The 23,257-nt window shown below is 33.4% G+C and overlaps 3 protein-coding genes across 3 annotated transcripts; all 3 read right to left on the reverse strand.

Moving 5' to 3' along the window:
• Positions 1 to 645: 645 nt before the first annotated feature.
• LOC115974396 (NAC domain containing protein 50-like) lies at positions 646 to 2,189 on the reverse strand. The gene is made up of 2 exons (XM_031094744.1): positions 1,499 to 2,189; positions 646 to 829 (listed from the first exon to the last, which is right to left on the reverse strand). Exons 1-2 carry the CDS (start codon positions 1,967 to 1,969, stop codon positions 785 to 787), a joined length of 516 nt encoding a protein of 171 aa, XP_030950604.1. The 5' UTR covers positions 1,970 to 2,189; the 3' UTR covers positions 646 to 784.
• Positions 2,190 to 4,554: 2,365 nt separating this feature from the next.
• On the reverse strand, positions 4,555 to 6,098 carry LOC115974583 (NAC domain containing protein 50-like). Its single transcript, XM_031094995.1, has 2 exons — positions 5,408 to 6,098; positions 4,555 to 4,738 (listed from the first exon to the last, which is right to left on the reverse strand). The coding sequence occupies exons 1-2, from the start codon at positions 5,876 to 5,878 to the stop codon at positions 4,694 to 4,696; spliced, it is 516 nt and encodes a 171-aa protein (XP_030950855.1). The 5' UTR covers positions 5,879 to 6,098; the 3' UTR covers positions 4,555 to 4,693.
• Positions 6,099 to 14,441: 8,343 nt separating this feature from the next.
• On the reverse strand, positions 14,442 to 16,234 carry LOC115964300. Its single transcript, XM_031083641.1, has 3 exons — positions 15,947 to 16,234; positions 14,922 to 15,010; positions 14,442 to 14,792 (listed from the first exon to the last, which is right to left on the reverse strand). Exons 1-3 carry the CDS (start codon positions 15,968 to 15,970, stop codon positions 14,645 to 14,647), a joined length of 261 nt encoding a protein of 86 aa, XP_030939501.1. The 5' UTR covers positions 15,971 to 16,234; the 3' UTR covers positions 14,442 to 14,644.
• Between the last annotated feature and the right edge of the window lie 7,023 nt (positions 16,235 to 23,257).

Here is a 23,257-nt window from a genome sequence, read left to right on the forward strand (position 1 = left end):
TTATTTTTTTAAAAGCAAAAGGGAATAGGGAAAATTGAATGACTTTGCAACTAATAGTCTAATACACTTAAGTCTAGTTAATATAACTTTTGAACAAGTTTACCGGTATCACTCTAGAGTCTAAATAAGAGTCAAAAAGATCCTATGGTACAGTTAGTTAACTCGTTCATCATGCCTTTCTCAAAAAAAAAAAATGTCGTTCATCTTGTAATACATACATACATACATCTCTCTCTCTCTCTCTCCCTCTCTCTCTCTCTCTCATGATTCGAAATGGCATGGCATGGCATGGCCTAAGATAAAGCAAAGGTCAAATATAGGAACAATTAATTACATCATAATAATAATAAGCTATTAACACAATTAATCTAAAATAAATTTGAAAAAACCATAAGAAAAAATGTTGTAAGAAACACTCATTCAAAAAATGACAGAAAAATGAAATAGTACTAGTACTAAGAAATAATAAAAATGAAATACTGTGAAATTAGTGTTAATTACTAACGTCGTATACATGCTCAAGATAAGCAAGGTCAAATTAGGAACAAATACATCAGAATTGATATTAACATGATTAATCTTATAGTTTGAAAAAATCAATAAAAAAAATGTTGCATGTAAATCATTCAGAAAATGACCCAAAGAATGAAATAGCACTAATAAAGAAATGATAAAAATGAAATACTGTGAAATTAGTGTTTTTTTACTTTCTATTAAAAAAAAAGGTTAATCTAGATTGGAGAAGCTCCATCTCTTGCCCAACGATGTCTTAGATGTTGCTCTTCTAGATATTCTCCTTCTTTGAAATGCAGCAAATGACATAATTATCCTGCAATAACAACATCAATAAAACCATTTAGGGAGACGTTTAACCCATATTGAAAATTTTGCATTGTGTATTTTTTTACTTTTTAAATTATTAAACATGAAAATTAGGAAATCGGCAAAAAATCCATGGCTGTTTATTCCATAATAAATAAAATCAAATAACTTTGGACAATATACAACATTAAGCAATTCAGCATCATTAAGAAAAAAAAAAAAGTGGGTCACCATAATTGTAGCCAAATAAAATGGGAGAGAATAAGCATTTAAAGTCGGACTAGATCATAGAATTAATTATGTATAGAACTTATGTGTCAACACCCACTTCCTAGAATATGTTAAAGTTCACCCTCATATATTCTCAGTTGCATCCTTTGCTAGACATTCTAATCAGATACATGCATCAAAAGAAGTCATGAATGTTCTGTCACACACACATGCGCATCCATAAATCTCACCCAATAACTTTTTTTTTTTTTTTTTTGAGGGTGACCCAATAACTTAATTTGAGCAATATATATATATGCAAAAGTATAAAGCAAGCATCATTAAAAAAACCAAAACTGAGTCACCGTTATAGCAACCAAATGATATTTCAAAGAAACTCAAGAAACAGAGCAATATGGATTATAATTATATAATATCAAGAAGAAGAAAAAAAAAAAACACTTACATGATTAGCCGTGTTTGCAAACTCCCCGTCAAGTCGGTATTCATTCATGGTCCACCTTCCCGTGCCATTGAAGCCATTCTTAGCGACAAAACTGAAACTTCGCTTAGACCCATAGTGTATTGTTTTGCTATCATCGTAAAGCTCTTGGTCTTTTTGACTTCTCCAGGTTGCAGAATGTGTAGATCTCTCAATGTGCTTATTTTTCTTCTTCAGTTTGGTGTAAAAATAGAGACGGTCCATATGGGTTTCTTGAAAAATCTTCATCCACGCGCTTGGATCCCCAAAAACATCACAGTCGACGATAACATTCATCGAGTCCTCGAAGATTGGGTTCCCTTGGACCTTGTTGAGAAGATAGTAGAGAACAATTTCTTGGTCATTGGGTCTAAACTTGACACCAGGTGGCAACTCCATATGTAACTTTCTGCACCAGCACTGATCTGATGATGAATCTTGTTGTTGTGTCGACATTGAGTGCTCAAAAGATCACTGGAGTTGAAACTAACCGAGAATCTTCAAAGGGTTTGAAGATGATGAATGGAGTTTGCGTAAAAGAAAATTTCTTCAAGTGGGTTTGAAGTGAAGAGCACGCAGTACTGAATGTTTTTATAGCTACAGAGAAGAGAAGAGAAGAGAAGAAATAATAATGATTGCAGAAAGGAAAGCTTAGGGTCTGAGTTATTAATGGAGGTTTAGGGTTAAGGAAGGTTATATGTATTTATATATAAAAAGAGAGACAAGTTGTGTGATGTGGGGCAAAATGGTAATTAGATATAATAGCCCTCCAACGGTCAGAACTCAGAACAGCTGTGGAAAGTTAATCAATGTAATTTGTTTTGTCTTTTCTCGAATTGGGTTTAATTAATTTTCTTTCCTAAAGGCGGCGGCATTTCCACGTGTCCTATGGAGAGTGGCTAGAATTTTATTCATTACATACCAGGTCAGTTGTAGTTGTACACGTGATGAGGGTTTTAGTTGTAGTGAGGTGGGACTGTGTCTGTGGGAGTTTGAGAGACCAACGGAGTGGAAGTTGAGGGACTTGGGGATTGGGTTCTGTGGTTATGGTTGAAGAAACTTTGTTCAGGCATTTTCTCAAACATGGTGGAGGCATTAATGTTAAGGGAGGCTAGCATTGGTGTTAGACAATATATGGTTTCCACTCCCACGTCCACCGACGATCCGAGGGAGGTGAGGGCTACGACACCGATGATGCTCGGCCGACGTTTGTTTGGGGCACGAACATAAGCGTCGAGGATGTGATTTATCAATTTTTGAAGCGTTTCCGGAAGATGGGTTGCTCAGGGAAGGGAAGTATGAGATTGCTATCAAAAGAGTATGCCCTTGTGAGGTGTGTGGCCAATCTTAATGAGTATTTTTTTTTTGTTTTTGGAACCTCTTATTTATTAATACCGTATTTTGTAAGGCCTCAATTAACATGCCAAAATATTGATTTAAGTCCTAAAAAATGAAAACCACATTTTTAAAATGTAAGAAAACGAGGAATTACATTGATTTAATCATTCTAATGATCCAAGAGTTCAAAATCCCAAGCTTGCCATTTTTTTGCTAAGTTTGAAGTTTTGATCCAACCGTCCAATTAAAATAAATATTTATCCATTTTAAAGATAATGAATTTCCCTTCAAAAAGATAGCACAAGGCCTATGATTTAGAATTTAATTGGATTTAAACTCTTCAGTTTTTACACTCAATAATTTACTTGTCACAAAAATTAAAAAATTAGATGATGGATACGTGGCGCAAAATTGGATTTCAATTGAAATCCAATTTAGAATCTAATTGGATTTAGATTCGTCGATTTTTACACTCAATAATTCAATTTGCAAAAAATTAAAAATTAGATAAAACACAGAATGCAAAATTAAGAATCTAATTGATTTTTTTTCAATTAAGCATAAAACGGTCTTACTAGCTAAACAATTAATGTGTTTATTTACAAGCCTTTGCCCACAAGTGTTTTTGGACCTCAACAGAGGAGGATACCCCATCCGTTGTCTTTGGGTTTGGACGAAAGAGGCCTATTACTTGTTAGACCTTATTGATTTAAGCTACTTTTAACATTTGATTTTACTTCTTTATTTCTTGTTTTGTAATTTGATTTTTATTTTCGTTTAATATATGATGTGATCTGATAAGAGAGTTGATTATTGCAGAATAATATTTGAATATTTTCTTTGTGCAGGTCGTCCTTAGTTCAGAGTTCAACTAAGTAAACTAAATATTGGCTTGCATGCATTTTTAGTGTTTGTATCATTGCATGTACCGGCACTTGGTTTCAGCACGTAAGCAAACTATATCTAGTGTTTGAAAAACTGTCTACTATTTTGTTTGAATTTTATTTTCTTACCTATCTGCTAATACCAACAGGAAATTATTATTATTATTATTATTATTATTTTTTTAAAAGCAAAAGGGAATAGGGAAAATTGAATGACTTTGCAACTAATAGTCTAATACACTTAAGTCTAGTTAATATAACTTTTGAACAAGTTTACCGGTATCACTCTAGAGTCTAAATAAGAGTCAAAAAGATCCTATGGTACAGTTAGTTAACTCGTTCATCATGCCTTTCTCAAAAAAAAAAAATGTCGTTCATCTTGTAATACATACATACATACATCTCTCTCTCTCTCTCTCCCTCTCTCTCTCTCTCTCATGATTCGAAATGGCATGGCATGGCATGGCCTAAGATAAAGCAAAGGTCAAATATAGGAACAATTAATTACATCATAATAATAATAAGCTATTAACACAATTAATCTAAAATAAATTTGAAAAAACCATAAGAAAAAATGTTGTAAGAAACACTCATTCAAAAAATGACAGAAAAATGAAATAGTACTAGTACTAAGAAATAATAAAAATGAAATACTGTGAAATTAGTGTTAATTACTAACGTCGTATACATGCTCAAGATAAGCAAGGTCAAATTAGGAACAAATACATCAGAATTGATATTAACATGATTAATCTTATAGTTTGAAAAAATCAATAAAAAAAATGTTGCATGTAAATCATTCAGAAAATGACCCAAAGAATGAAATAGCACTAATAAAGAAATGATAAAAATGAAATACTGTGAAATTAGTGTTTTTTTACTTTCTATTAAAAAAAAAGGTTAATCTAGATTGGAGAAGCTCCATCTCTTGCCCAACGATGTCTTAGATGTTGCTCTTCTAGATATTCTCCTTCTTTGAAATGCAGCAAATGACATAATTATCCTGCAATAACAACATCAATAAAACCATTTAGGGAGACGTTTAACCCATATTGAAAATTTTGCATTGTGTATTTTTTTACTTTTTAAATTATTAAACATGAAAATTAGGAAATCGGCAAAAAATCCATGGCTGTTTATTCCATAATAAATAAAATCAAATAACTTTGGACAATATACAACATTAAGCAATTCAGCATCATTAAGAAAAAAAAAAAAGTGGGTCACCATAATTGTAGCCAAATAAAATGGGAGAGAATAAGCATTTAAAGTCGGACTAGATCATAGAATTAATTATGTATAGAACTTATGTGTCAACACCCACTTCCTAGAATATGTTAAAGTTCACCCTCATATATTCTCAGTTGCATCCTTTGCTAGACATTCTAATCAGATACATGCATCAAAAGAAGTCATGAATGTTCTGTCACACACACATGCGCATCCATAAATCTCACCCAATAACTTTTTTTTTTTTTTTTTTGAGGGTGACCCAATAACTTAATTTGAGCAATATATATATATGCAAAAGTATAAAGCAAGCATCATTAAAAAAACCAAAACTGAGTCACCGTTATAGCAACCAAATGATATTTCAAAGAAACTCAAGAAACAGAGCAATATGGATTATAATTATATAATATCAAGAAGAAGAAAAAAAAAAAACACTTACATGATTAGCCGTGTTTGCAAACTCCCCGTCAAGTCGGTATTCATTCATGGTCCACCTTCCCGTGCCATTGAAGCCATTCTTAGCGACAAAACTGAAACTTCGCTTAGACCCATAGTGTATTGTTTTGCTATCATCGTAAAGCTCTTGGTCCTTTTGACTTCTCCAGGTTGCAGAATGTGTAGATCTCTCAATGTGCTTATTTTTCTTCTTCAGTTTGGTGTAAAAATAGAGACGGTCCATATGGGTTTCTTGAAAAATCTTCATCCACGCGCTTGGATCCCCAAAAACATCACAGTCGACGATAACATTCATCGAGTCCTCCAAGATTGGGTTCCCTTGGACCTTGTTGAGAAGATAGTAGAGAACAATTTCTTGGTCATTGGGTCTAAACTTGAGACCAAGTGGCAACTCCATATGTAACTTTCTGCACCGGCACTGATCTGATGATGAATCTTGTTGTTGTGTCGACATTGAGTGCTCAAAAGATCACTGGAGTTGAAACTAACCGAGAATCTTCAAAGGGTTTGAAGATGATGAATGGAGTTTGCGTAAAAGAAAATTTCTTCAAGTGGGTTTGAAGTGAAGAGCACGCAGTACTGAATGTTTTTATAGCTACAGAGAAGAGAAGAGAAGAGAAGAAATAATAATGATTGCAGAAAGGAAAGCTTAGGGTCTGAGTTATTAATGGAGGTTTAGGGTTAAGGAAGGTTATATGTATTTATATATAAAAAGAGAGACAAGTTGTGTGATGTGGGGCAAAATGGTAATTAGATATAATAGCCCTCCAACGGTCAGAACTCAGAACAGCTGTGGAAAGTTAATCAATGTAATTTGTTTTGTCTTTTTTCGAATTGGGTTTAATTAATTTTCTTTCCTAAAGGCGGCGGCATTTCCACGTGTCCTATGGAGAGTGGCTAGAATTTTATTCATTACATACCATGATACCAGGTCAGTTGTAGTTGTACACGTGATGAGGGTTTTAGTTGTAGTGAGGTGGGACTGTGTCTGTGGGAGTTTGAGAGACCAACGAAGTGGAAGTTGAGGGACTTGGGGATTGGGTTATGTAATTATGGTTGAAGAAACTTTGTTCAAGCATTTTCTCAAATATGGTGGAGGCATCAATGTTAAGGGAGGCTAGCATTGACGTTAAACAATATATGGTTTCCACTCCCACGTCCACCGATGATCCGAGGGAGGTGAGGGCTCGGATTTTCAATCTCAAGAGCTCCACTTCAATGAGAAATCTTAACCCATCTGGTTAGTTTCTCTTTTTGCTTCTTATACAATTTTTTAAACCCATATTTGACTTTTGGGATATTTGTACTGATTTGGGTTGTGTTTTGATTAGATGTTGAGAGGATGGTATCTCTAAAGGGTATGATTATTCGAAGTAGCTCCATAATTCCCGAGATTAGAGAAGCAATATTTAGATGTCTTGTGTGTGGTTACTACTCAGATCCTGTTGTTATAAATAGAGGTAATTTCATTTGGGTTGTTGTGATGATTATTGGTTTAATTTGTGTCATAGTAATTGTTTTTGTTGAAATGAATGTATTTAGTAGTTGTTGACTACTGAGTTTTGTCAGGGCAAATAACTGAACCCAAGATATCCTTGAAGGAAGAGTAGTGGGGTTGTAATAGGACACTGGCTGTGATATCTGACCGTCGATTGTGTACAAGTTCCTGAAATTCAAAAATCAAAGCGAATGATTAATAAAAATTAAAAAAAAAAAAAAAAAACATATATAGAGAGCGAAAATAAAATGGTTTTATGTTATGAGTTTTGAAGAGGAAATTAATTACGTGAAGGATTTGGATTGTTGTTGTTGTTGTTGTTGATGGTGTTGTTGATGTTGTTGTTGTTGGGGTTGGTAGTGTGGTTGAAACTGGTGTTGAGGAAAAGAAGCCATTTTGAAAGAGAGAGAGAGAAATGAGAAAAGAGGTCTGAACAAAATATAGAGAGAGAGAGAGAGAGAGGGGCTGACGAGGTAGCCGATGGGGGAAGATTCTTCCTATTTTGCTATTTGGATATCACTGGATAAAAGGAGCTCAATGGAAATTTCCTACTACCGAAGAGGTAGTTTTAAATTCTGTAAAATACACACGAGGGAGCAAGCTGTTGCTTTCCATGAGGAGATGGAAGTTGAATTGGCATTTAAGTTTCAAAAATGGATTAGAGGATATTTTAGGCAATCAGGCTGGCTTTAAATTTTGGTTTGTACATTGTAGTTCAATAAATAAGCTCTGAAGTTCCCCAAGTTGTAGCCTGTTCAATAAACAATCAGTCAACTATAGAGAGTTTGTATGGTGCTCACTACTCTACTTGCATTTGATTGTTCATTTTAGTCAACTAGACTTCATTTTCGCACACTTTCACTCTTTGTTTACTCACATTCTCGTCGTTTCATTTCGTCTCGTCTCTCTGCTTCATTACAATACATACTATCAGCGTGGAATCAACGCACTTCATAGCAAAAAACTCCGAAAAATGGCGAACCCAATTTCATTCTTTCAACTGAACACCGGCGCTAAGATCCCTTCGGTCGCTTTGGGTACGTGGCAATCTGACCCTGGCCTCGTCAGCGAAGCTGTCGCCACTGCCATTAAGGTTTTCCACACACTCTCTCTCTCATTTTTTCTTCTTCTTTATTTTCAACGTGATTATGGTGAAGAAAACAAATTTATGTCACAGACACAGACTGCGTAAAGTCAGTTCTAAAAAGTTTTCCTGGAAGAACTTTTCCGTGGAAATTGGATTTCGTCCATTTGTTAATTTATTGCTACCCATGATGATGGATTTTATTTTAATGAAAAATATTAGATTTTAGAAAAGCATGGTGCCGAAATTCCAGAGATCTAGGGGTCTGTTTGGCAAATCGAATTCAAATTAGAATAAAATGAACAATCACATGCAAGTAGAGTAGTGAGCACTATAAAAACTCTCTATAGTTGACTGATTGTTTATTGAACAGGCTACAACTTGGGGAACTTCAGAGCTTATTTATTGAACTACAAAGTACAAACCAAAATTTAAAGCCAGCCTGATTGCCTAAAATATCCTCTAATCCATTTTTGAAACTCAAATGCCAACTCAACTTCCATCTCCTCATGGAAAGCAACAGCTTGCTCCCTCGTGTGTATTTTACAGAATTTAAAACTACCTCTTCGGTAGTAGGAAATTTCCATTGAGCTCCTTTTATCCAGTGATATCCATTTCTTTGAATTCTATAAATTTCCCAACTTAATGTTATATACCTGAAAAAACTCCCGCTTAAATATTTTTCCCAAGTGCAACCACCAAAATATGTTGCCTTCTCCATATCACATTGAGAGTCCCATTTGGAAATCAAAATTCTCAAGGGAAAAAGCATTTAATAGTTTGGAGTTTTAACTTCCACCATCAAGACAATACACGCGTAGGTACTTTCCAATAGTTCTGGAGTATAAATATTGATATGAACTTAAACTAGATGTTACTGAATATAATAATTTCATCTGGGGGTGGGGTACACATCAAAGACATTTTTATCTTGGACTCATCACGTGAAAATTGAAGGAATGTCATCTTGCATCTTGCAAGCTCATATACCGCAGAAGAATGAAATTCGTCATGTTGAAATCCCATGTTTTGAAATCCCATTAAAACTTGTGAAGATTCAACTCAATGGGTTCTCTTTCCATCGGTTCTCTTTGGGGTTTATTCCTAGTAGCCAGCTTTTTCAAATGCAGTAATCGATGTGCCTACAGTATGCCACAGCAACTCAATTTTTTATATCGTCTTCCATTGACATTCTTAAGCAAGATGAATCTTCTATTGGTTTAATTGGGAACTCAAGAACTCAATCAAGGGCACTTAATTAGCTCTAGGATTCTACAGTCCTGATTTCATTCTATAAGTGACACATACATCTCTCTCCCTCTCTCTCTGTTTGTGTGTCTCTCTCTTTCGCACTTTTTGCAGCAAATTCAAGAGATAATTCAATGCTAAGCTTTAGAGCTAGGAGGCAAGGTTGAGCAGAGTTCCAAAACAAAGCCATACATGATTCATCTTTGCACGGTGAGGTTGGAAAAGACAAATAATTGAGATTTTTCTAATGAACAATAAATGAATATGTTCAACACACCATATATGTTAGTTAGGAATGTAATTTGAATATTTTTGTTTGTATCTAGGATATGTGATACTGTAAATATACTTAATGAACATGAATATCTTGTGAGTTTGTATAGATTTTTATTATTGTTTTGGTACTATGTATTATAGTCCCCGGTAATGTTATAGGTATAAACCAACACTAAACTTAGTTTTAATTATGTTGATTGTTGTATTACTGGAAGTATGTGCAGTAATAATCCGCTTAAATCTTATTCTTTCAAAGCAATTCTTGTAGGAAGGGTAGGTATGGGTGTTAAAATTCAATCTTGAGTTCTATACCTACGGTTCTAAATAGTTTGTTTTTCAATGTTCCTATCTTCATTACATTAAATAAAGGTTGGATTGCTGAAATTTCTAATAGGCACTAGAACTTATGAATTTATTAATAGTAATACATCCGTTGCACGATCATTTCCTTCTTATCAACTTGCTTTTTCTTTTTCCAAATTGAGTTTTATGAGTTTGGAAGAAAAATTATATATTTTATATATAAAAAAAGTATTGTTATCTTATATTCCTTGTATACCAAGAAAGGTACTTCTTGTCTACCAAAGAATTGCAATTAAAGTCATATATACATAGGTAAAACTCTAATGCGTTGGTGAAGTAAATTTGGTGCAGGTGAGAACTAGAAAACAAAATTTGTCCAGTCATAGAGTACATACTAAGATTTTTTTTGGTTTGTTAAGTTTAAGGGCACTTTCAGGTGCATAGGTAAAACTCTAATGCGTTGGTGAAGTAAAAAAGTATTGTTATCTTGTTAATTTTATAGATTTTTTTTTAATGTGAAAATAATTTCTTTTTTTAATGACAAATTTTTAACAAAATTGGACAAAAGACTTGAATTAAATAAATTTTAAACTTAGAAGATTCAATTGAATGAAAGTAAAATTAGATAACTGAAATGAATTTCATCCAAACTTAAAGGGTGAAATTTGCATTTTAACCAAAACTTTATTAAAAATAAGATAAATTTAGTACATTTTAAGTCAAATTTAACTCAATCAGTGGTGGATTTTTCTTTATCTAAGCTACAAAGTTATCCAAAACATTTACTTTTTTGGCATATTTTGCCAAAATGTGTGCTGATATATTCCCTCTTGTCGTTTCATGTGGGAGACTTGAAGTTGAACTGTTTTAAAATCTTGAAATTTTTTATTGAGTCCGAATTTTTTTTGAAGAATGCAATTTGCATTTTAGTCAAAACTTGATTAAAAAGAAGATAAATTTAGTACATTTTGAGTCAAAGCCAACGCAGTCAATAGTGCATTTTTCTCTATCCAATTTACAAAGTTATCCAAAACATTTACTTTTTTTTGGCATATTTTGCCAAGAGGCATGCTGACCTATTCTCTCTTGTCGCTTCATGTGGAAGACTTGAATTGTCTTGAAATTTTTTATCTTGGAAAAAATATTGGACTTGGCAATAGAGGAGGTACAGGACCCCATTTGGCAATCTTAAATAATCTTAGAATCACATTCAAATATTACATATCGTATACCCACCTCCTAAGCAAAAATAACACCTTCCTCCATAGCATTCGCTTCAATGTCTAAAGGTCTTTGTGGTTGATTAATCTTCTTACTCATAGCTGCTGTAACGCTCCCTCCATGGTCCGTAATCACCACGCAAACATCAGTCCCCCTTAGCTTGGGTAAAAACCACCCCACTACCTTAACTTTATAACTTGGCGCCGGTGGTCACGACCAATGGTCATCCAACACTACCTGGGGGTTGTTTGATTGTATGGTTGGCAATCTGAAACTTGTCAAGCATTGTTCTAGCTTTCTGCACAATCGTTGTTGCAGGTTAGCGCGAGCTACCATGTCTAGTGGCATTTCTATTATGCTACATACTCCATACAATGGTAAAGATTAGTTCTAATAGTTCATCTCCAAAGTGCTGCACGTAGACTAAGTACCAATCAAGGCCATAAATTCCGGATATCTGACTCCCTGTGTTTCAAAGGTGATGCCCAAACACAGCCAAATCTTCATACTGTTCTTTTATTTATCCTTTAGCTCTTATCTCTTTATGGCTCACTCTCCTTTTCTCTCACCTAAGTCGACCCATTTATCATAGATTTATTTATTAATCTTTTTATCTTTTATTTCTGTGGATTTGAATCTATGATTTCTCCAGTTGAAACAAACGGTATAAATTGAACTAGTAACAGCTCTAGGAATTTTTTTTTTTACAGTGATTACTAAGAAATTTAAATTATACAAAATTTAATAAAGTAATAACTTGAATATTTGCTACAATTATGAGTCAAGGCACTAAGGAAAGTAAAATTGTTGTGACTTCAAAACTAAAAAGAATATAATTATTGTCATCATCAAGGAGAACTGACAACTACAATATTTTTTTGTACCATTTTTTAAGTAAAAATGAAATTAGAGATTATTTTTATTGAATAGGTTGAACGAACTATAAATTTGAATGTTTAGCTATTTTTATCTTTTTGTTTTATAATAGGCTTTTTGTTGAATAATTAGATCACTTGTTGTTATTTGGTCTTATCTTGTTTTTGTTTGGTTTATGTTTGTTGTCATTTCAATTTGGGCTAATATTTATTGTTGTTATTTAAGTTTTTTTTTTTTAAAAGGGATTAAGGATTATGTTAGGAGGCATAATTAATTTTGGAATAATGCTACGTCCACAATATTTTTACAATAAATCTTATGCAAAAAGCTGTTATTGGTAGGTAAAAAAATAATATCAGTATTAAACCCAAATTAGAATCAATAACAGCTTATCACATTGGATTTGTTATAATATATTTTGAATATAGCATTATTCTTATTTTTGTTGAACCTAACATTTTGTAATTCTCAAATTAGGGTATTCATTTTTATTAGGGTAGTCACAATAGGTTAGTTTAACATATAAATTTTTTATTTTTTGGGCAAGGGTATATATGCCATTTTTTGCAAGTCAAGGTGGTCTTGTGACCACCTTGGTTTGCATGTAGAACCACTAGTAAATTGAACTACAAAAATCTTGGCAAATACCCTGTCATTATTGTGAATTTTAAGTTGCAAACAATTGTCTAAACCCCCAACCAATTCCAAGTAAAATTTGTGAAATTTATGTCATTTTGAATTTATTGTAATAAATTTGTGAGTTGTAATAGATTTTTTTTATGCCTTCTAGGTTCAAAATTTGTGGAGATTTATTCTATAGGCCCATTTTAATGGGTTAAAAAAAGAAGAAGATTTTTTAGTAGGTTTTAATTTTGCATTTACCATTTACGCCCCTAGAAAAAGAGATCGAAACAAAAATACCCATTCTATCTTTTTTTTTTTGTTTTTTTTGGATAATCCGTTCTATCATTCAGGTCCAAAAAAAAGGCCCAAATCAAGAACCCCGTCTCAGACTAGTTCGTCGTGGGGTCCTACCTTTTTGGTGGGCTTTGGGTGTCAATATGCAAAACCAACCGAACTCATTTGGTCCAAAAATGCTCTTACTCTTGACTGGACCAAACCAAAAATACCCCTAAATGTTGACGATCCTGTTTTTTTTTTTTTTTTTTTTTTTTTTTTTGCCATTAAAATAATAGGGATTTGAACACTGAAAAATGTACCATTAAAATTACAAAGCTCCTAAATCAAACAATTATCTAGTTGATTATTTATTTTAAATAATTCGATATATAATTTTTTTTTGTATAATATAATTCAGTCCTGCAGTCTATTCAAAACCAAAACTCTAAGGAATTTCGAAATTATCAATATAAAAATAAAAAATTTTGACTTAAAGGAAAAAAAAAAGTTATGAAAAATCGAATTTGTGTGCTAAGAGCCTTACATTGTTATTGTATTTTTTCTTTTACGTAGAGAACCATTATTTGAATTTCACTCCTCCATTCGGAGTAAAAAAACATTTTTAAAGACAGGGTCAACCCAAGGCAACCCCCTCCACAAAAAGTTTATACTCCTTCAGAAAGAAAAAAAAAAAAAGAAGGCTATAAGTCCTCATTATAAAAAAAATATAAAATTAAAATAAAAAAAAAAAAAACCCCAAAATTTGATAAGAATAATTAAAAAAAATGGTTGCGCACTTTTTTTTCTCTCATAAGTAATGCTAGGAATTCTACAAATTTTACCATAAGTTTACAAATTGACGTGCTACCAATGACAAAATAGAATAATTCAAATCATTAATTATCTTCTTAAAAAAAAATATTCATTAATGAAATTGTTGAAGTTGATCAATCATAATCATGTACCATATCAATTTGTGACTATTTTGTTATAGGTTTAGCATTTTCTTTCTTAGTTCTAATAAAGCCTCCAAAATACAAGATTAATAAAAACCTAATCCAATTGAAAATATATTGTACATGTGTTAGATCATCAATGATGACTAATCTCCCTAATAGTTTGAAATTTTAATTTTGTAAATCAATATCCTAAATGATTTCAACGTTATTTATCTATCTCTCAAATAAACACATACCAAATAAATTTTATCCCTCTCTCTCTCCCTCTTAACACCAAGATATAAAATTCAAAATTATATTACAATTGTACTTAAATATGCATCATCTTATATCTAAGATAAAGTAAGCCTCTTTTTATAAAATAATAAATTATCTTTTTTTGCGTTCAATTTAATGCTTCAACCATGAAATTTAATTTTATATATATATATAATTAAATTTTTTTAGTTAATATTAATTCATCAAATTATATATTTAATGCATCAAATTAACTTTGATTTGGTTTTCAATAAATAAATTTAATTAGTTAATATTTAGGTATAAAAAATGTCCCCTTAAATTTTTGTCTTAGACTATTATGTGGAGCCGGCTTGCTTAAAGAAAGAAATTAAATGAAGAAATTAAACAGGGGCTCATTCCTTTCCCAAAAAAAAAAAAAAGGACTCAATTTTATTTATAGAGTGAGTCGAGTACAAAGGTTGGCCATAGCCATAGAATCCCAAAGAACTAAAGCACACACTCAAAGCAATATAGAGAGGTATAAATGATCAGCATCAAAAACAAATAAATCCAATCTCCCCTTGAATTGTTTTCTTTCATCTGTATGTATGTATGTATGTATTAATGTATGTGTGTTCAGTTATCTTGGGAGAAGAAGTTGTTAATGGTAGGCATGACTTCCGGCGGGCGGGTACGAAGGAACTTGCGGAAGCCATGCTCGGCATATCTCATTCCTTCCTCTCTGTTATCAAGCACTGCCATTTTACGGTGAGCTTTGTTCACTCTGCAAATTAACAAAGCCATAAGAAAATAGATAATCCTGCATAACAATTTTTTTTTTTTTTTTAATCCTATAGTAAAAAATTCTGAGGGGCTGATATCAATTTCTTGCAAATTAAAATTTATGTTGTACCTGACATCAGGGTTTTGCAATACGTTCCTTACAAGCTGGAAGGTGCACAGACTAGTTACGAAGGTCATTGCAGCCAATAGTGGATAAACCTGAATCCACAAACAAACCAATATTATTAATTTTTACCTTAGGTTAATATACACATCTGAAAAAAGCTATAAAAATAAGCTTGGGAATAGCCTACGAATAGACTACATCGACGTGACAGTCAACCTCGTACAAGGGCTTGTAGGATCAATTATTAGCACGTGCATATTCAAGAACTTTTTAATTGAAATTCACATCTCCAAATATTTATAATAAAGATATTTAAAATTCAAATCTTCTCTATTTCTCTATTAATTTGTAACTATTGAATTGTCAAAAAAAATTAAAAGAATAAATTTAGGATGCATAGTGTTTTAGAAGATTATGAACAGTATAATAATCACGTCTACAAGCTTCCAAAACACGAGGTAGCAATTATTACAAGAGAAACCTACTTTAAGATCAACAATAAGTGCTAGGTTATTTTAAAGATCTCTTAATCCAACAAAACTCACACAGCCAACAAAAGATAAACTTAAATCAAAAGTACTACAAATAATAGAAGAAACAGACCGGTAAGTTGGTTCTTTTTCTTTAGACAAGGAATAGATTGATGTTATATACTATATACTCTAAATTTCAAAAATATATTTTTGAATCAAGTGATATTTATGTATTTAAAATTAAAATTTCAATACAAAAACTCATAAAATGGACCTTTCAGCATTGATGTTTAGTGGCCATGAAAATTTATTTATCTCACTCACACCATCATTATATATATATATATATATATATATAATAAAATATTTTAAAAAATTACAACAAAAAGAGAACATAAAAAGTTTCGTATTAGCCATTACAATTTACAGCAATCAGGTTTAGCCTATGAGGTCAAGGGGTCAAATCAACTCAATGAAATCAAAATAATATTAATAATAATAGCCATGATTTGAGATTTAATTATTGGCCATGACATGATTGTATTAAATACTTACCTCTGGCCTCATCCAACGCCCCATTAGAAATATTTTCTTTCTTCTCTATTCCCTTCAAAATGTGTTGCAATGCTAGCTACTCTAAAGGTTTGTATTTCCAGGAAGATTATGTAATTTTTACCAAACAGTGTACTGAATTGAATATCTATGACTATGCCTGTGTATATATATAGGGGGAGATAAACTTGAAAACTCAGCCCAGGAGGAGAGATGAGACCAGCAAGATATGAACTGCCGGAAAAAAATTACTGTGGGCTGCATTAAACAGTTGACTTCACCCAAAAACCAGGTGCTCTAAGCCTCTTGTTTTCCATATCTGGAACTTAATTGGAAACTAATTTATAGTCAAAGCAATAACCGTGTAATTTCGAGCATTGACACTTATGACCAGAATATTCCAATGATCCAATCCTATGGAGCACATCCAAATTGACAGCTATGTATGCTATGTATGGTAATGACAAAATTCTTTCCCGCTAGGACACATTCAAAGCAATAACCGTGTAACACATCCAAAAAAACAAAAATTTATTTCGTGGATGGATTGGACTTTTCTTGTGAATTGACTTTTATCTTTATTTTAAATTTATCTTAAGCTTGTGAATTTTTCTTTAAAAATATTAACGTAGTTGGCGATCAAAAAGAATAAAAATAATAGCATAATAAGCCATGAGTCTTATATTCTCAAGATATTTAAGATTCAAATATTCTCTTTCTTTTGTAATTATCGAATTATTTTAACAAAATTCGCAATTATTTTAACAAAAAAAAGTGATGTTAACTTATCAAAATCTATTACTTCAACAAGTTGCTAAAAAATTATGAAATTTATTGTATTTATAACAAAACTTTGCCCATTACCTGCCACAACAACGCCAACTCTAAGCTTAGGCCTAAGGCCCTCTCATTGTAATATTTTTTTAGTATTAAAATTGATAAAACATTAGGAAAAATATTTGGTTGATTTCAAAAAGAGATGAGAGCAAAACGTACATATAAAAATTTAATTAATAGTTTTACATCTCTATAAACAAGAAGACTTTATTAATTTTTTTTTTTTTTTTACATCGATCGCTTGAATTTTTCTCCTTAAAGCCTTAAATTACATCAAACCTACACTGGTCATAATTAACGACAAGTTCTGCGCTTCTTTAATTTATTTTTGGTTGAATAATAAGGAATTAATGTGGAATAAACATTGCAAGTTGCAACCCATTTATGTCTATATAATACTCTAATACTTATCTTCTTTTGGAGGGTTGGGTCTAAATTCTCTACACTTATCTTATATTCTATCTAAACGTTTTTTTAATTCAATTTTTTGGATCAACTCCTAACTTACACCATGCTTGACAAAGTGGAGAGAGTGACAGAGGCAAAGAGTTTTTCTTTCAAAGCCTTTGGTTTGCAAATTTCAAGGGAGAACTCTCTCTTCTCTCTCAATTCACTTTAATTTGGGAGGTGAAAAAAATAGGGGACCCGGTGGAACACCACTCACTCCATTTTTATTTCTCCCCAATCAAACAAAGTATTTTATATTACTGGCTGCCTATAAATGTTTTGAGCTTTAATTGTTGTTGTGAAAGCTATTATATGAGACTAGTGACAGCATCATAGCAATAATTTGTTTTTGATGGTAAGAAATTATCACTTTCATTATTGGTTAGGGTCTATAATCTCATGTATGCCCAAATATATTGGATAGAAACAGGAAAAAACCTACAAATGTATTTATACTATAAATATCAAACATCGGATCCACACTACTTTTACTTTCAGGGTTGTCATGACTTGTGCCCAAATACGTAGTGCACGTGTAAAGTGTATCTAGTTACCACCAATTGCTAGGATCACACAAGAAATGGGGACAAAGGCATAATATCACACAACTTACCCACTACAAAAGTTGGTAACTCTTGTAGTGTGTATGAAGTTATCTATATTTAGTATCTGTATTTAATTGGTTTTTCCTTAGGTCCTATTATAAGAATCCTTGAGTCCTCTAACTTACAATAGGTCAAACAATGTCTCAAACCAATAACAAAAATTTGGGAGTTCAGTTACTCGTGGAAAATGTGTTAGGACTTGCAACCTATGAAGGCCAGCCGAAATCACTACCTAATTATGATCATATATTTGGGCCCTTCTATAATTTTTTACTGCATTCCATGATATCATACATGCATCAAGACATCAAGAGTGACATGTGGAAAACATTTTGAAAATCTTTGTACCCACAAATAGCAAATGTCATGATGCACTCAAAATCTTGACGTAACTTTGTGCGGTCACGTTTTGGGGTTTAACTTAATCAACAAGATATTCTTTAGGGAATCTTTGGTTGGAGGTGGAATAGAGTGGATGAAAATTTAAGGAGAGAAAATAGGAGTGGAGTCCTTCCTGCTCTACTATATACTCCACAAATAAAAATATGCCACATGTCCATCTAATTTATTAAATGCTAAATTTATGTTTTCTATTATTTCAATTACCTAAATATGATGAGTTATTTATTTATTTATTTATTTTAGGAAATTGAAATAATAGAATGCATAAATTTAGCATTTAATAAATTAGATGAACATGTGACATGTTTTATATTTGTAGAGTATATAGTGAAGTAGGAAGAGTGTGATAGAAAATTTGGACTCATAGGAGTGAGTGTTGTTTGGTAAGAAGAGAAAGGATGAAAAAATTTTGGTGACGCTCAGACATTTTCTCCCTTGATCTACCAAAAATTGATCTCTTCATTTCGGAGGGGAAACACAAGTGATTTAAATGCAACCATGTCAGTTACTTTTCTACCCGTCTTAAACGTTAAACATGCATATTTTCAATGTTTATTTATTTATTTTTTTATAACTTTTTTCGTCCTTTTCGTTTTTTGCTTTCTTTGTGGTTTGTTCTCTTTCAGTTTTCACTTTCTTTCTTTTGTTTATTTTATTTTATGTTGTTTATTTATTTTTCTTTCTTTGTGTTTGTTTAGTATCAATCTTTGTGCTTTCCTTTTTATCCCTATTGGTTTATTAAAAAAAATGTAATAAATTTAATAACAAAGAGAAAAAAAAGAATATGTATAATGTTTTAATTTTTATATAATATTTTATAAATTTTAATTGATAAAATAAGTAATATTTTATTAAAAAATTATTTCATATATAATTAAATAAGGATGTAAGAGTAAATATATACTAACTATATTTTCTATTTTCCCATTTTTCTTCTCAACCAAACAAATTTTTTTTTCATTCCTCCACTTTTTCACCACTCCAACCAAACACAAATGAATGAAATTAAAATCTCTTATATCCTTCTACTTTTCCATCCTCTCTCCATTTTCTATCCTTCAACTTTTCCATCTCTCTAACCAAACTGGCCCCCTTAAGCTCTTGTGGAGGCTCCACTCCAAAAAAAACCCTTGGGCTTCCTAGGATTTGTCCCCCTAAATTTATTTGTGTTCTTGATTGGGTACAACCTACAATGGGAGACCCCTGGAGTGGTTTTCTCAATGGTGGATTGTACCCTAGCCCAATTTGTCGTTAGATTGCTTTGTATTGGGCCCAGCTAAGGAGATTCCTAACTGCTGAATTACCCTTTTGAGATCCGAGCAAGATCTCTGAACCCTAAACTATGTTCTCACTTTCTCTCGTGTAATTCTCCCCCAATTTTTATTCCAACCCCCAATTTGATTTTCCTTCCCTCTTTTATACCCTCCCTTTGTTGGATCCCTTGATAACAAAATATTCCACACATGTTGTGGGTCCTATCGTTTTTAGGGTTTAAGTGGATCTTTGAGTCTGTAATACTATTTCGGCCTATCAAATCATTCATCAAGGGTGAGACCCTAAATCCTGACATTGGAAAGATCACCTAGTAATTTGTACCCGACACCAATTTTGTACTCGGCAATGCATCCATACTTGTGTTATTCTTTGTCCTCGACATGGCTAATCATCCTTGGTGGGTAGGGATGGCAATTTTTGCCCAGCCTGCGGATACCCAGTCTAACCCTAATGGGTCAGATTTTACTCGGTCTAATAAAAAATAGGGTTGGGTTTGGGTTAAAAAAAAAAAAAAAAACTCGAAGCGAGTCTGGATTTTTACAAAAACCCGGACCAACCCGATTATATATATACATAGTTACTAAAATACCCTAAATGTATATATAGTTATAACCCTAAAATTTTCGCAGTCTCACCTCACACTCTCATCTCTTTAGCCGCCTTTCAAGTCTTATCTCTTCAGCTTACCCTCTCACACATCAACCTTACTCAGTTTCCACTCTCAATCTCAACTCAAGCATTCAAGCCTCATGCAAGCCCTCCCTCAAGCGACCAAGACAATCCTTGCCGACAAGCCCAGCTACAATCAAGTATCAAGCACCTCGCCGACAAGCCTAGCCACCATCATGAAACTCTCAACCATCGTGAACTACCCCTCACTCGTTACAGATCCACAACCGGATGGATTTGGGTTTTTTTCTTTTCGTGTTTTTGTGAGCAAAATTTGGTTTTGGGTTTTGTTTTTGTGAGCCAAATTTGTTGGTTTTTTTTTTTTTTTTTTTTTTTTTTTTTGTGTTTTGTTGGTGGGATTTTTAGATTTGCTAATTTTATTTCTGGATTTGCAAAATTTCTGGGATTTGTTGGATTTTTTGTGCAGATTGGTTTGTTAGATCTTGGCATCCGTTTGGATGCCAAGAAAATGTTCTGTGATGATTTGTGATTTTGGGTTTGTACCAATTTCTTTGTTTGTGATTTTGGGCCGGGGCCCGTGAGCCCCGTGGGCTTCGATGGGGCGGGTTTGGGTGCAACAAAAAAAAACGGGTTCGAGTAACGGGTATAGACCCATGGGTTGGGTCTGGGTATAAAGAAACCTGGCCCGAACCCGACCCGTTGCCATTCCTATCAGTGGGGGCCTTAGTGGAATTAGCTTTATGGACCATATTCTCATAGCCAAATCCTAACGGGCCAGACCCTACTTAGGGGCAAGCCTTTCCTATTACCCCCACCACAACTCTCATTTGTCAACTTGGTTGTATTTTGTTTTTGAAAACAATTTGAAAGAACTTTTGATAAGGAAAATTGAAAAATTGATAAGAGTTCTAGGTTTGGTCAATGAGGGCATGAAGGAGCGTATGCATGACATGTTGCAACATTTTGGAAAGTATGTTTGATTCACATATTCATACATGTGGTATTCACACATCTTGTTGTTTATATACTTGCCTCACACCAGGAGACCCATGGACGAGTGATATTCACACGTCGCATGAGTAGGCCTCCAAGCTAGCCAAAATGCTACAAAAGGGCATGAATTGGTACAAATAATTAGGTCTTGTCGCATGTTAATTTACAAGCGGGTATTCACATTGCCTATTTTGGGTTGGTTAATCTTACCATTATGAATTCCTCCATAAGTGATATTCAAGTGGCTTATGGATGGTTCACTTGTTTAGATTGTACTAATTCAGTAACAACATGATATATGACATATATAATCATGCATATACAAAAGGAAAGATAAATATATAAGAGCGCACCGTTAGTTAGAGTCCTCAAAAACTCGTTGCTTTGGCAGCTGTTCTCTCCTTGGGTCTGAACCAAGGTTTCCCTAACCTGAGCTTTACTCGAGGTTCCTCAATCTCACTAAGTTTGGTTCTCAAGTTTCCTTTTAAAGTTGTACAGCATTTCCCATCTACTCTGACTCCTTCAACCATCATATTTTCCATCAAACCCATCCTAAACCGATTCCTTCAACCAACATAGTTTTGACAAAACCCATCCTAATTGACCCACCTCGTTGTGGTCCAAGGGTCCTGCCCCTAACCACTTAGTGCAAATCCAAATGGACAAACAAAATAAGTTGGTAGAAGTGTTTACTGTGGATACCAGCAAACTCAGGTGCTCAGGCAAATCTTTAAAATCGAAAGCAAGTAAGAAGGCAATTGATGATCTATGCAATACAGGCCTGGTGGGTAAACTTTTGGCGGATAAAATCATCAACAAAATCGTAATCAAGGCCATCATCTTAAAAGCTTGGAGAACAACAAAAGGGATTCAGATTGTTGATCTAAGGGAGAATGTGTTTTTTGTTCAAATTTGCCTATGAAGGGGATAAAAAACGCATCTTAGAACTGGGGCCTTGGAATATTGAAGGATTCCCACTAATTTTGAAATAGTGGCAAAATAATTTAGCTATTGAAGATATGGATTTCTCTAGTATTCCACTCTGGATCCAAGTTCATGATCTCCCCATTGAGTATATGTCAAAGGAAAATGCAGAAGAGATTAGGGCTCTTGTGGGTGAGGTTCTAAATGTTAATCTGATGGGAGATGGGAAGATATGCATGAGCAAGTTCCTAAGGGTGAAGGTGGAGATAAAAGTAGAAAATCCTCTCTAGAGTGGTTTTTTTCTAGATAGAAAGCCTCAATCAGACTTATGGATTCAATTTAAATATGACAGAATAGTTGAGTTTTGTTTTCAATGTGGCAGGCTAGAGCACTTAAAAGCTAAATGTACATGGTGGAATTCTTCTGATGAAAAATTAATGTGCAAAGAACCATCTGGATTTGGTCCATGGATGAAAGTAGAACTAATCAATAAAAGAACAACCAGATGGGTTGAATTTATTGCAAAAGCTGCTCAAACATCAGATGAGGATGGAAAAGGGCAGAGTAAGGACATGGGTCAGAGAGACGAGGTGCGTAATCTTCATGCATTGGGTGATTCAGAGAATGAGAATGAGTGTGATTCCAGTGAGACCCAGGTAAGTGTCTCGAGGAAAACTCTGTCAAATTTTGAAGAATTGGCTGCTCATGTCATGTCAAAACAAACCGATATTGGAAACTTAGCCAATATCCCCATCCAATCCCAACCAGATATCCAACTAAGTCTTAAAAATCAAAAGACTTTTAACCAACTCTTAAACCTAACAGCCCTCAACTCCATAACCCTTATGGAAACATCTAGATCCCTCACAACCAAATCTCTAGAACATCACACCACATCTCCACTAAATATACCCACCACAAATAACACCTCCAAACACACATCAGTAGCACAAGACCATATCCTCATTCCTTTGACTAACCTAAACCTTGCAGACCCACCCCACTTAATTAGGTTTGATTGCTCAGACCCATCAAAGTTAATGACCAAGGCAATGCAACAAGCCATTATCAGCCCATCTAAAGCCCAATATGTGGTAAGTATTGGAGCAAAGAGGAAGTTGGAGGAGGAGGAGAGCCCAACCCATTGTAGAGCCCTCAAACTAACCAAGGTGGGCTTTGGTTTACTTAAACTGGAATTGCA

The sequence above is a fragment of the Quercus lobata genome, chromosome 2 (genome assembly GCF_001633185.2).
Source record: "Quercus lobata isolate SW786 chromosome 2, ValleyOak3.0 Primary Assembly, whole genome shotgun sequence".
NCBI lineage: Eukaryota > Viridiplantae > Streptophyta > Magnoliopsida > Fagales > Fagaceae > Quercus > Quercus lobata.